The sequence below is a fragment of the Colobus angolensis genome, unplaced genomic scaffold, assembly GCF_000951035.1.
Source record: "Colobus angolensis palliatus isolate OR3802 unplaced genomic scaffold, Cang.pa_1.0 Scaffold294, whole genome shotgun sequence".
Taxonomy (NCBI): domain Eukaryota; kingdom Metazoa; phylum Chordata; class Mammalia; order Primates; family Cercopithecidae; genus Colobus; species Colobus angolensis.
The window spans coordinates 1129035-1144368 of record NW_012116199.1 but is presented as its reverse complement, the minus strand read 5'-3'; the positions used below and the strand labels follow the sequence as shown (position 1 = coordinate 1144368).

Below are 15334 nucleotides of genomic sequence, written 5' to 3'. Positions count from 1 at the left end.
CAAAACTCTAGGTCACCCTAAATTATTACAGTATGATGTTTGATATAATTGTGTACTTTTTTTCCCATTGTGTAGTTTAAAATGAAACATTAAAACAGAAAACAAAGACCCCATAAAAACAATTTTTTTTTTTTTTTTTTTTTTAGATGGAGTCTCACTCTGTCACCCAGGCTGGAGTGCACGGGTTTCACCGTGTTAGCCAGGATGGTCTCAATCTCCTGACCTCGTGATCCGCCCGCCTCGGCCTCCCAAAGTGCTGGGATTACAGGCATGAGCCACCGCACCCGGCCCATAAAAACATATTTATGGCTCCTTTCTACTTCTTGTGCCTCATAATTTTATTTTTCTTCTTTCCACCCCTCCCTTTTTTCATGTTTACTTTCTCTTTAGTTTCTCTTTCTTACATAGTTGCTTACTTTTTTTCTTTTCTTAAGAGATTGGGTATCGTTATGTTGCCCAGGCTGGTCTCAAACTCCTGGACTCAAGCAATCTGTCTGCCTTGGCCTCCCAAAGTGCTAGGATTACAGGCAGGAGCCACTGTGCCCAGCTAGTTGCTTACTTCTTAAGTGACCTAATGGTGACTTCAATGCTCAAGGGCACTTCCTAGGCTACTTGGTGGTCCTCAGTAATAAAGAGATTGTATAATCTTGTATATGGATTAGTCAATTTATCTTCGTTATAGTACACTTTCATTTGATACTACTCCAACTGAAAAAACTAAGCCTACTAACATACGCTAACAAAATACTACTTTTAGTGCGTTAAATTGTAAATCAAGTCTGAATTTCCAAAATTTTGTAAGGAAAATGTTTTTAGAAATTGATGATGTTTAGATGGCCAAGATGACACCCATTAGTGGCTCTGACTGTTGAAAAAAAATCAGAGAAACAAAACAGACTAGCATTCAGTTTCTGCAGAAGCTTTCTCTTTCTTAACCTTTTTTTCTTCTGCTGTCATTCCAGACACAATTACTAAGCTGCTTACACTACTGGCATGTCCAGATCTGTCTAAGTTTCCCTGAACGGATTTCACATTCCTAGGATGTCCATGTAAACTTTTTGACCTGAGAGATGGGAATCCCAAAGGTTGATCTGGTTTCACAGACAGTAACTTTTCCATCCCATTTCTGTCAGTAATGGTTAGGGACAAGCGAGGGATTCGAGGGATTGCTTCAGCGACATGGTGTTCATCTTCCATATCTGTAAACTGCTCTTTATGCTTGGCTTGCACTGCAGCTTCCGACACAATGTAAGGAATATCTGTGCTATGAGAGCGCGTGATCTTTTGAACTTGGCATTGCCATTCGGTCGTCCATTGCTGGTCCATGACTGAACTGTACTCTACATCCTGGTTAACCCCACTGACCAGCTTTCTTCCCCGGGAGTATACGAAGCTTCTGGACGTCATTGTTTTACAAGCATTGAACGTTTCATCGGGGTAACAACGTGTAATTTTGGTTTCTTCCAGGGGATAGGAAATAGTGCCTTCTATATTTGTCATTTCCACTGTTAGCTGAGTGTTTTGAACGTCTGATTTGTCCTGTCCATGTATCACATCTGTTTTACTTAAACTTGGGGAAATAGTTTCTTCTTTTTTAGAGTCTGTCTGTCTTTCATCATCTTCCTTTGAAATCCCAATATCTGGACCTAACTTTGACTCTTCAGCGTTCTTTAAGTCATCTGCTGCAAGGTGACTGCCATCTGGGGTAGCTGATGTGCTTGTGCCCAGTGAAAGGTGAAGGCTGTTCTGACATTCTGGGACTAGATGCATTTTCCCATCTTTCTCTTCCTTTATACGAAAGGAACAGGTTTTTTTCCTGACTCCTGTCCCTGGTGACATGGAGAGAGATGTATCCTCAAACAATAACTCTTCTCCATTAAAATGATATCGATACAAGCTGTAGCCATCAGCGCTATTGATGCTGCTTTGCCGGAGAAGATACGTTGCCTCACATTCAGAAGAAGCCCGCGACCGTGCCTGGATCAGGTCAGACCTGTCGATTCCCACAAGATTTTCAAGAGCATTCACCATTCTGTTAGATAATTCTTCTAGCTGAGCAAGTCGAAGGTCAACAGTCTGCAGGGAAGTTTTCATAAAAGTTTCTCTTTCATTGATTTCTTCCAATCTCATTGACATATTTTCAACTCTAGTGAATATAAAGGGATAGATTTATTAAACTGAGATTAAGTGCATATTAAAAAATCAAAAGATAATGTCATTGCTATGTGATTTTTTCAGAATTTTAATAATTATGGAACTGTTTGAGCATATTTACAAGCTTCACAATCCTCTAACATGACTACTCAAATTACCATGAGGTAATTACCAGAAAATATTGGAAATAATAGTTAATGCATATAGTACTTACTGCTCACCAGTCTTTGTTCTAAGAGCATAATGTACTCCCTAGCAAGTACTAACTGAGGTTCAATCCTAGGCTTATTTAATCTTCAGAGCAGTCCTTGGAAGTAGGTCTTATATTATCATCTCCATTTTACGGTGAGGAAATTAAGTCATGGAGCATATACGTAATTCCCCCAAAGGTAGGAAGCAGTGGAGGAGGAATTTGAGCACATGCAGCCTAGCTCCAGCACTCACTCCAGTCCTTGTCTCTTAGCTGGTACATCATGCTGCTGCTAGTAATAACAGAAGGTACTAGTGCTTAGTTTTTAGAGCTTTGACTGTGGCTGTCAGCAGTGAATGGTTATAACAAAATGAATAAAATTAAAATCCTTATTTGAGGTTCAAGGGATTCAGAAAATAAACCATTAATAATTAAGTTCAGATGATCAGATAGTTTGCTTAAAGGACAGTAGGTGATTTAATTGTCTGAAGAATACCAGTAACTTTAAATTATTCTTTATATTTAATAATTAGTATTTCCTTAACAAGGTTACACACAAAAAAGAGCATGGGAGATTATAAATGTCTGCTGTTAATTTTTTTTTTAATTCTTAGAAGATCAGGCAACAGCCTATGAAACCATAATGTTGCCTGGCCTAAAATCCACTGGTACAGACTTTGTTTTATATTTTACTACATACTGTATGAATTATTTCAATAGGAATTTAACTCTAAGAGGCGAGGTATGCCCAGGATTGAGGATTGCTTTCTAAAAGTTGAATTTGTCCCCAGGATGGAGCTGGGAGTCCTGGCTACTCTTCTGGCTGGTTCATCCCTGTGGGATGGCAAACACTTAGGTCTGATTCCATTATGCTTTTATTTTCTCCCAGCTTTCTTAAAAACATAGGGAGACGTGGCTTGTGTTGCAATCTGTATGACCCACGAAGGTCTTTACTGCCTTCTCTGCACATCCTTATACATGTCCTCACTCGTTCTGCTGGCTCTGCTCTTATCCATCCATTTCATTTTGGTCAGCCACCCCACTCTTTTGTCTTCTGGGCAGATTGCCTGCTGCTCTTTGCACTGCTAAGTCTGCTCTGTGCTTGACTGCATCTCCTGAACTCCACCCCCACCCTGGCAGCTGCTGTGGCCACCTTGCCCCACCTTCTCCCAGAGTTTCTTTTGCTAATGCCGCTCTTCTGTTGGCCACATTGACAGCGGTGCTCTGATGTGTCTGTGTTTGTATGTGTGGTTCCTTGGCTTCTATTCTTAACTCTTTTCTTGGGGTGAGAACTATTTATATGTACTATAGGAAACCACATCATTTGAGCAGGAAGGGTCTGGCTTCCTGGAAGTTTGCCACCAGCGAGGACCAAATTCACCATGTATGAGAAGTCCTGACTTCCTTTTTTTAAAGCCTCTGTATCACAGGCACTGTAGGTTCTAAGGGTTCTCTCTCCTCTTGCATTTCAGAGACCAACAGAAGAATTTTTCACTATGAACTTTCCATTACTTCTGAGTAAGACTTGGTGTTCTTCGTTAAAAATAATGGCTCCTGGCCGGGCGCGGTGGCTCAAGCCTGTAATCCCAGCACTTTGGGAGGCCGAGATGGGCGGATCACGAGGTCAGGAGATCGAGACCATCCTGGCTAACCCGGTGAAACCCCGTCTCTACTAAAAATACAAAAAAAAATTAGCCGGGCGCGGTGGCAGGCACCTGTAGTCCCAGCTACTCGGGAGGCTGAGGCAGGAGAATGGTGTAAACCCGGGAGGCGGAGCTTGCAGTGAGCTGAGATCCGGCCACTGTGCTCCAGGCTGGGCGACAGAGCGAGACTCTGTCTTAAAATAATAATAATAATAATAATGGCTCCTGGCCGGGCACAGTGGCTCATGCCTGTAATCCCAGCACTTTGGGAGGTCGAGGCGGGTGTATCACCTGAGGCCAGGAGTTCGAGACCAGCCTGGCCAATACTGTGAAACCCCGTCTCTACTGAAAACACAAAAATTAGCTGGACGTGGTGGCACGTGCCTGTAATCCCAGCTACTTGGGAGGCTGAGGCACGAGAATTGCTTGCCCCCAGGAGGCAGAGGTTGCAGTGAGCCAAGATCGCACCACTGCACTCCAGCCTGGATGACAGAGCGAGACTCCGTCTCAATCAATCAATCAGTCAATCAATCAAGACTCCCTACTCCCTTCAGATCTATTACCCCGATGATTCCTTTTGTATCAAAAAACCCACATTGCCCCAGTCAAACTTGAGTTCCTTTACAAACATACAGCAAGCGATACTGCAGCTGTGCAAACTTTTCTAAATAAATACACTGGTGAAATGAAGATAAATATTTTTCCTTTCAAATCTTTTATAGTTTTGCCTATTTTCCCCTTTATTACCTAATTCAGATAACAGCACTCTCAGCCACTCATATATGAAAAAGAAACCTCAAAGTCATTGGATTCTTTGATCTCCCTTATACTAATTCTCTCCCCTCACTTCTCTCCTCTCCCCTACCCTCTACATTGATTCAGTTACCAAGCTCCTTTTTTGGTGTTTCAAATCTCCCATCCCTACTGTTGCTCCCTTCGTTGAAGCTGTGGAAGAAACAATGCTTAATAATGTGCCTTGGGTTCAGAGAAATTGTCAGTTGCTTGTTTGGAGCTTGTGAACAGCTATGACATGGATACAGCAAATTTTAAACAGCTATGCCAAATGAAGGGAAGTTGCATTGAGTTTTATAGTATGTAGGAAAGAAGAAAGATAAAAATGAGTTTAAGTTCACTTACATCTGAAATGATTAACATAAAGGACAAATGAGGATCTATCTCCTTTGTTAACCATGGTTGATAACTTCCCATAATTATTTAAAACATGTTTTACAAACCTTGACACCCACACAAAGAGTGGTTTCCATTTCAGATAGAGAAATGGCTATCTAGGAATCAATTTGACAAGAGCCTCACATCTGTTTACACATCAAATGGCAGAAAAACACAAGAGAATCCATCATTCATGATAGAGCTCATAGTGAGATATGATTAATCAGCAAAGAAGTTATTTGTGTAGCTTTCTGAGTCTTAATCCAGTTTTCCTTTCAGCACTGAGTGAAAAATATTTTTCAGCACATCACAGAATACAAAGCATTCCAGATCCAAGTAATTCACTTGGTTTTCCCTTTAATTGAAGTTAATGCTCTCTTAAAGGTTTATTTCTTTATTTCCTTTGTTTTTTGTTTTTTTTTTTTTTTTTTTTGAGATGGAGTCTCACTCTGTTGCCCAGACTATGGTACAGTGGCATAATTTCCACTCACTGCAACGTCTGTCTCCTGGGTTCAAGCAATTCTCCTGCCTCAGCCTCCCAAGTAGCTGAGACTACAGGCGCCCACCACCATGTCTGGATAATTTTTGTATTTTTAGTAGAGAGGGGGTTTCACCATGTTGGCCAGGCTGGCCTTGAACTCCTGACCTCAGGTGATCCACCTGCCTCAGCCTCCCAAAGTGCTAGGATTACAGGCATGAGCCACCATACCTGGCAAAGATATATTTCTACTAGGGATGTGCCACAGTACCTGTTGAAGGACATTTGGGTTGTTTCCATTATCTGGCAAAAGAGCTGCTATAAACATTCATGTACAGGTTTTGTGTGAACATGTTTTCATTTCTCTAGGATAAATACCTAGGAGTTAAATACCTGGGATTGCTGATTCATAGGGTAAATGTATGTTTAACTTTATAAGCAACTGCCCAACCATTTTTCACAGTGGCTGTACCATTTTTTATTCCTACCGGCAGTGTATGCAAATTCCAATTGCTCAGCATCCTTCTTGGCTGTTGTTATTTTTACTTTTTTTATTTTTAGCTCTTGTATTCGGTGTGTAGCTGTATCTCATTCTGGTTTTAATTTTCATTTCACTGATAGCTAATGATGTTGAGCATCTTTTTATGTACATATTTAACAACCTTATGTCCTCTCTGGTATGTCTAGTCTAATCTTTAGCTCATTTTTTTATTGGGCCATTTTTTCCTCACTATGGGTTATTATGGGTTTTAGAGTTCTTTAGATATTTTGTATAAAAGTCTGTTGTCAGATACATGATTAACATGATTATGCTTTTGGTGTTGCATTGAAGAATCCTTTGTCTATTCCCAAGGTGTGAAGATTTTCTCTTATGTTTTCTTCCAAACATTTTATAGTTTTGTGTTTTATATTTAGATCTATGCTCCATTTTAAATTTTTGTATGTGTTGATATCATTTTTTGCATAACAATGTCCAACTGTCCTAACACCGTTAGTTGAAAAGATGATCCATTCCTCCTTGAATTAGTTTTGCACCTTTGAGGAAAGAAATCAATTGTCTCTATTTGGGTAGATCTACTCCTGGACTCTATTCTATTTCGTTTATGTATGTGCTGGACCCTTCACCAATACCACACTGTCTTCATGACTACAGCTTCACAGTAAGCCTTAAAACTGGGTAGTGTGATTCCTCTAATGTTATTCTTCTTTTCAAAATTGTTTTACATAGTCCAGTTCCTTGGCCTTTCCAGTTAATTTTCAAAATAAATTGACATAGCTGGGCACAGTGGCTCATGCCTGTAATCCCAGTGCTTCAGGAGACTGAGGTAGGAGGATTGCTTGAGCTCAGGAGTTTGAGACCAGCCCAGAAAACATAGGGAGATCTCATCTATAACAACAGCAACAACAACAACAGCAACAACAAAACCAGTTGACATATCTACAAAATATCCTGCTGGCATTTTGATTGGTATTGTGTTAAATCTATAAATAAATTTGGGGAGAATTGACATCTGTGCCACCTTGAGTCTTCCAATACATGAATATGGTTTATCTTCCCATTTGTTTAAGTGATCTTTGATTTCTTTCATCAGCACTTTGTAGTTTTCTGCATATAGATCCCATATATATTTTATGAGATTTATACCTAAGTATTTCGGTTTTGTTAGAGCTCTGTGAGAATGGTATTATTTTAAAAATTCCGATGTTCAGTTACACACTGATGGTATATAGAAATAAGATTAATTTTTGTTTGTTGACTTTGTACTCTGTAGCCTTGTTAAATTCACATATTACTTCTGGGACGTTTTCATTTGTTTCATTTTGTTTTTTAAAGATTTTATGTGATTTTCTACATAGATAATCATGTCATCTATAAATAGGAATGGTTTTATGTATTTATGTATTTCTCTCCAAGACATAAGACTTTTTTTTCCTTGCCTTATTGCATTGACTAAGACTTCCAGTACATTGTTGAAGTGGTGAGAGTAGCCGTCCTTCCTTGTTCCCAGTTTTAGGGAGAAAGCATTCTGTCTTTCACGATGTTAGCTATAGATTTTATGTAAATGCCATTTATCAGATTAAGGAGGTTCTCTTCTGTTCCTAGTTTGCTGAGAGGCTTTTAGAAAATGTATTTTTTATCATCATGAATGTTGAATTTCATCAAATGGTTTTTCTGCACCAATTGCTAGAAACATATAGGGTTTTTTCCTTTAAATCATTAATATGGTGGATTACACTGATTGTTTTCAAATACTGACCTAGCCTTTTATTCCTGGGATAAACTACCTAATCGTGGCTAGACTCAATTTGTTAGTATTTTGTTGTGAATTTTTGTGTCTACGTTCAAGAGGAATATTGGTCTGTAGTTTTCTTTTTTCAATTGTCTTTGTCTGGTTTTGGTATCATGGTGATGATGGCCTCAGGAAATGAGATGGGAAGTGACTAGAGCATGTACTATAGATTTTACAGTGGTTGTTTTAGGGATTACAAATAGATAGTAACATTTCATGGTGTACTTAGCATCAGTATTTCACCACTTCAATTTGAATATAGGAACATTACTACCATACAGGTCCCTTTCCCATAGCCCTTTGTGCTGCGGTTGTCATACATTGCATCCACATATATTGAAAATGCCATCAGACAATACGGCAATTTTTGCTTTTGACTGTCAAATACACTTTAAAGAACTCAGAAAGAGAAGATTCATCTTTATGTTTATCAACATATTTACTATTTCTGATGCTCTTGATGTTCCAAGTTCAATTCTGGTATCATTTCCTTCTGTCTGAAGAATTTCCTATAGCTGTTCTTTTAGAATTGGTCTACTAGCAGTGAATTCTTTGTCAGATTTTTTTTCACCTTCATTTTTGAAGAATATTTTTGTTGAGTATGTAATTCTGGGTTGATTATTCTTTTCTTTCAGCACTTTAAAAACATAATGCAGGGCATGGTACCTGTAATCCCAGCTACTTGAGAGGCTGTGGTGGGAGGGTCGCTTGAGCCCAGGTGTGTGAGTTCAGCAACACAGGAGACCTCATCTCAAAAAATAAAAAAAGTTTAAAATTAAAAACATAGTGCTACTTCCTTCTGACCTCCAAGGTTTCTGATGAGAAATCTGCCGTCATTTAAATCACTGTTCTCCAGTAAGTAATGTGTCATTCTTCTCTGGTCAATTTTTTTCTTTGCTGTCAATTTTTTCCCCTCTGTCTTTAGTTTGTGGCCCTTCATTTGATACGGATTCATTTGAGTTAGTCCTGTTTAGCATTCTCTACATTTAATCTGTGGGTTTATATCTTTCATCAAACTTGGGAGGTTTTCAGTGATTTCTTCAAGTAGTTTTTCTGCATCATACTCTTTCTCTTCTTCTGGGACTTTTATAATACAAATGTTATACCTTTTGTTATTGCCTTCTCTGAGGCTTTGGGCTTTTTTTTTTTTTCCAGCCCATTTACTCTCTCGTTCAAATTGAGTAATTTTCTATTGAAATATCTTCAAGTTTACTCTCTCCTCTGTAATCCCTGTTTTGCTATTGGGCCTATCCAATGAAGTTTTCATTTCACTTACTGTATTTTTTGGTAAAATTTTCTTTGGATTTTCTTAAAATCTTCTATTCTTTTTCCTAGACTTTCTAGTTTTCTATTAGTTTCCAGAGCCTTTGCAATTTTGTTAAAGCATTTTCATAACAGCTGCTTTAAAGCCTTTGTCAGATAATTTCAACATCTGCATTATCTTGACCTTGACATTTACTGATTGTCTTTTTTTACCAGATGAGTTGGGAGCTTCTAGATTCTTCATACTCCAAATGATTTTGAATTGTAGCCTGACATTTTGAATATTATACCACATGACTCTGAATCTTGTTTAATTTTCATGGAGAATGTTGATTTCTTTTGTTTTGGCAGGCGATGAACCTGGTTCGTTTCAGACTGCAAGTTCTGACATGCTTTCTGTGGACTGTGATTCCAAAGCCAGTTCAGTTTTCAAAGTCTTTGCAGTGCTCTTGAGATCTGACCTATGTGTGTGCAGCCCAGCAGTCAGTCTAGGACCTTGGTAGCAGTCTGTTCATTACTTCAGTTCTTACTGTCTTTGAGATATTTCTTCTTTTTACATGTGGGCCTTTATAGTTATAAATATCCTTCTAAATACTGCTTTTACTGTATCCCATAAATTTTGGTATGTTGTGTTTTCATTTTGTTCACCTTGAAGTATTTTCTAATTTCTCTTGTGATTTCTTCTTTGATCTATTGATTATTTAAGAGTGTGTTAATTGTCACAGATTTGTAAATTTTCCAAATTTTCATTTGTTATTAATTTATCATTTTATTTTGTTGTGGCCTGAGAATACACTTTGTTTAACCTTAATCTTTTTAAAACTTATTGAGACTTGTTTTATGGCCTAACAGATGATGTATCTTGGAAAATGTTCCATATGCTTATAAAATGCATATATATTTTGCTGTTGTTGAGTGTTCTGTTGATGTCTGTTACCTTGAGTTGGCATATAGTATTGGCCAAAGGGTCTCTTTTCTTGATGAACTTCTGTCTAGTTCTATTATTAATGAAAGTGGAATACTAGAGCCTACAACTATTATTTGAGAACTATCTGCTTCTCCCTTCAATTCTGTCAGTTTTTGCTTCATATCTTATGAGGCTCTGCTGTTGGGTGCATATATGTTTATAATTGTTATATCTTTTGGATATAGTTACCTTTTAATCATTATATCATGTCCTTCTTTGGTAACAATATTTGTCTTAGAGTCTATTTTACCTGATAGATGTAGCCTCTCCAACTATTTTTTGATTACTGTTTGCATGAAATATCTTTTTCCATCCTTTTATTTTAAAACTTTAAAAATCTTTGAATCTGAAGTGAGCCTTGTAGACAGCATGTAATTACGCCATATTTTAAACATTCATGTGCTAGTCTCTGTCTTAGAGAGCTTTATCTATTTACATTTAATATAACTACTAGTAACGAAGAACTTACCTCTGCCATGCTATTTATTTTATGTTATGTCTTTTTTTGTCCCTCAACTCCATCATTACTGCTTTCTTCTGTGTTAAATAAGTATTTTCTAGTGTATCATTTTAATTCACTTAATATTTCTTTTCTTTTTTAAGATATGGGGCCCTGCTATGTTTCCTAGGCTGGCCTTGAACTCCTGCACTGATGATCTTCCTGCCTCAACCTCTTGAGTGGCTGGGAATACAGGCTGGGAATACAGGAATGCACTACCACACCTGGCTCTTGTTCTTTCTTTTATCATATGTTTTTGAGTTATTTTCTTAGTGCTTGCCCTGGGGATTATCACTAACATCTTAATTTATAACAGTCTACTTTAATGCCAATTGCTTTTTTTTTTTTTTTTTGAAATGGAGCATCACTCTGTTGCCCAGGCTGAAGAGCAGTGGCAAGATCTCAGCTCACTGCAACCTCTGCCTCCTAGGTTCAAGTGATTATTGTGCCCCAGCCTCCTGAGTAGCTGGGATTACAGGCATGTGCCACCACACAGGCTAATTTTTATATTTTCAGTAGAGATGGGGTTTCACCTTGTTGGTCAGGCTGGTCTCAAACTCTCGACCTCAGGCGATCCACCTGCCTTTGCCTCCCAAAGTGCTGGGATTAGAGGTGTGAGCCCTTGCATCTGGCGTAACACCAATTACTTTCAATAATATACACAAACTTTACTCTTATAAAGCTCCATGCTCCCCCCATGTTATTCTGTTATTATCACAAATTACAACTTTGTACATTGTGTACCCATCAACATAGATTTGTAATGACTGCTTTATATGGTTGTCTTGTAAATCATGTAGAAAATAAAAAGTAGTTACAAACAAAAAATAAATATATAATGCCTTTTATATTTACCTATGTAGTTACATTTACTGGTCCTCTTTATTTCTTCATGTGGATCTTAGGTTATTGTCTTATGTCTTTTCATTTCTGCCTGAAAAACTATCTTTAGTATCCCTTGTAGTAGGTTTGCTAGTAATGAATTCTCTCAGTTCTTGGTTATCTGGGAATATATTAATCTATCCTTCATTTTTAAAGGGTAGTTTTGCTGCATATACAATTTTTAGTGGACAGAGTTTTTCTTTCAGCACATTGACTATGTCTTCCCAAGGTCTTCTGGTCTTTCTGGCTTATGATGAGAGGTCAGTCAGCCTTTTAATCGAATTGAACATCCTTTGCATGTGATGAGTTGTTTCTCTCTTGCTGCTTTCAAGATTCTTTTCCTTTGGCTTTTAACAGTTTGACTATTATGTTAATTAGTATGGATCTCCTTGAGTTTATCCTACTTGGAGTTCATTGAGCTTCTTGATATGTAGATTCGTATCTTTCATTAAAGTTGTAAAATGTTGGTCATTATTTCTTTAAATATTGTTTCTGCCACTTTTGCTTCACTCCTTCTATAACTCTCATAATGCCTATGTTGTTCTGCTGGATGGTGTTCCACAGGTCTCTGGGACTGTTCAATTTCTTTTCATTTCTTCCCCCTGTTCCTTAGACTGGGTAATTTTAACTGATTTATCTTCCAGTTTGCTGATTCTTTAATCTGCCTGCTCAAATGTGCTATTGGGCCTCTAGAGTGAACTTTTCATTTCAGTTATTGTACTTTACAATGTCAGAATTTCCTTTCTTTCCTCCTTCCTTCCTTCCTTTCTTTTTTTTTTTTTGACAGTGTCTGGCTCTATTGTCCAGGCTGGAATGCAGTGACAAGATCATAGCTCACTGCAGCCTTGAATTCCTGGGCTCAAGCAATCCTCCCACCTCAGCCTCCCAAGTAGCTAAAACTACTGGCACCACCATGCTTGGCCAGTTGCCATGATATGCACCACCATGCCTGTCAAGTTTTAAAAACAATTTTATGTAGATGGTGTCTTGCTATGTTGCCAAGGCTGGTCTTGAACTCCTGGCTTCAAGCAATCCTCCTGCCTTGGCCTCCCAAAGCCTTGGGATTACAGGCATGAGTCACTGTGCCTGACCTATTTAAAAAAAAAATATATATATATATGTATATGTATATATAATTTCTACCTCTTTTTTTTGAGGTATCATCTATTACTTGATATAATTTCTACCTCTTTATTGATACTCTCTTATTTGGTGAAATATCCTTCTCATACTTTACTTGTTTAGAGATGATTTTCTTTAGGTCTTTAAATCTACTTAAAATAGCTAAAATAGTTGAGTTAAACTCTTTGTTAAAACGTCTAATATCCAGGATTCCTAAGGAATGGTTTTTAAGATTATCCTTTTTCCTATGTGTGGACCATAGTTTCTTATTTCTTTGCATGTTTTGTCATTTTTATTTAAAAGTGGACATGTTGAATATTATAATGTGGCAATTCTAGAAATCAGATTCTTCTCTCCCCTCTCAGGCTTGTTGTTATTGCTTCTTAGTGTAGTTGTTGTTTGTTTAGTGATTTTTCTGAAATAATTTTGTAAAGTCTATATTCTTTATGTTGTTTGGCCACTAAAGTTTGTATTTTATTAGCTTAGTGGTCAGTTAATACTTAGAGATTTCCTTAAATGTGTGGAACAAAAACAACAAAATCTTCTAGTCTTTTCTGAGAAGAAGTATGTGTATATAGAGGCACATCTTCAACATTCAGGCAGTTTACATCTTTGCCTTAGCCTTCACTTCCTGCTTGCACAGAGTCTCAAGGTCAGGTCAGCCAGAAATGAGCTTACAGCCCTCTCAGGTCTTTGTGGAGTATACACACAGCCCTGTGCATGCACATAGCTTTCTAGATTCCCAGGAATGTGTCAGAGCTTTTCAAAGCTGTTATGGACATCAGTTTTTCTCCCTAGTTTTTTGGTTAGTCTGTTGTTTGCCCTAGCTGTCATCTGTCACCTCAGGGAGCAAGCACTAAACCCTTTGCCTGTAAAAGTTTTTGACAACCCTTCCTCCACCCCTTCTAACTGGAAGCTTTAGTACTGGGCCTGTTCCAACTCAGGTGAAATAAAGACGAACCTTTCAGCCAGACTTTCAAGGAGCTGCCCTGTAATTTCAAAACAAGTAATTATAATTCTTTGCATATGAGATTCTTTCTGCTCCTGCTGGTACTAGGAATGCAGGTTGTTGTTTTCAAGGTGACCACTAAACTGGAGAGCAGAGGATAGGACAGGGCTAAGTTAAAATGTCACAAAGCTCACTTTTCTGATCAAAATCTAGCCATTTTGTTTAAATAAGAATGTCCTAGGTTGCTTAATAAGCCATTGCTTAATTTCCAGAGTTCCACAGAATAAAGACTCTGACAGTTTTTGCCAACTTTGATGTTGCTTTTATGGTGGGGCAGAATTCCAGAGTTCCTTACTCTACCTGCTTTTGTTCATGTCATCCCATTCAATGCCTTTGGTATGTGAGTAAGGAGCAGACTCCCCCACCCCTGACAGACACAGTCTGCAGGTGAGCTCTGGAGTTCGTAAGTTTATGGCATTACTTTTCCAAGTTCCCCCCCTTACTGTCTCCCTGGCATCTCCAGTTCCTCAGAGCTCCCGTTTGCTATCCTGCAGCCAGAAAGCTGGGGCTCAAATCAATCCTCTGTGCCCTGCACTTCCATGATTGCACTTACTGCCAGAGCCAAGCGACAGGAGGACACAGAGAGCAAAGAGCAAAGATTGACTTCACCCTTTTGAATTTTGATGTAATTGGTGGGGACTTCACCAGACCTCTGGATTTCCTGCACCTGACTCCAGGCAGGGGGTGGGGGTGGGGCTATGGGACAATAGAAAGAGGAAAAAGGTATTCTTGGAATACACAGATGAGATTATAAGCAGATGAGATGAGGTAAAAGAATAATTTCATTTAATATTAAAAGATATATGACCTTGGCTGGGCACCGTGGCTCACGCCTGTGATTCCAGCACTTTGAGAGGGAGAGGCAAATGGATCACCTGAGTTGGAGACCAGTCTGAACAGCATGGTGAAACACCATCTCTACTAAAAAATAAAAATAAAAAATTAGTTGGGCATGGTGGCATGCACCTGTAATCCCAGCTACTTGGGAGGCTGAGGCAGGAGAATTGCTTGAACCCAGGAGGCCGAGGTTGCAGTGAGCCGAGATCGTGCCATTGCACTCCAGCCTGGGTGACAGAGCAAGACTCCGTCTAAAGGAAAAAAAAACAAAAAAGAAAAAAGATATATGACCTCATTTTGTACCCCAAGCTGATAAAGCAAAAAAATGTTAGTTATCAGGAACAGCCTCTTTGCCTCCAATGTCTTCTCACTCCAATCCAAAAAGATAACACAGAAACACAACCACGTCAATCTTTGCTTTAAAATAGTAGCAGCTTCCCATCACACTTAAGATAAAAACACAATTTCATTACAGTGTTGAATGCAATGAACACACCAAAGAGTGTGTTAAAGGAAAACCTCATAGTCTCCATTGGCAAAGCTATGTAAAGTGCTATGAAAATGTGGCTTTAATTCTTCCCTTCCATCCATGGCAGCCCTTAATCTTAACATCCTATAGAGATTTCTGTTCCTCATATGCATCCAAAGCTCTTGAGAATCTGCCCTCATCTTCCCATCCTGTCTCATCTTGTTCTTCATCCCCACATTTCCTCAAGGACCCTTTGCAAACATGCCATCATTATCAAAATTTAAAAATAAAATAGGGCGCCTGTAGTCCCAGCTACTCGGGAGGCTGAGGCAGGAGAATGGCGTGAACCCGGGAGGCGGA

At 38.6% G+C, this 15334-nt stretch overlaps 1 protein-coding gene across 3 annotated transcripts in view; it reads right to left on the bottom strand.

The window, feature by feature from the left end:
• Window positions 1-416: 416 nt before the first annotated feature.
• TRPM1 (transient receptor potential cation channel, subfamily M, member 1) overlaps window positions 417-15334 on the bottom strand; it is a 149879-nt gene continuing 134961 nt past the window's right edge. For 2 of the 3 annotated variants that reach the window (XM_011949247.1, XM_011949248.1), the window contains one exon: window positions 430-2146. In XM_011949247.1, the coding sequence (XP_011804637.1) occupies window positions 898-2146 (1249 nt within the window). In that variant the 3' untranslated portion in view covers window positions 430-897. Of the gene's footprint in view, window positions 2147-15334 lie in introns of all 3 variants that reach the window. The other variant, XM_011949249.1, reaches the window with a different exon arrangement.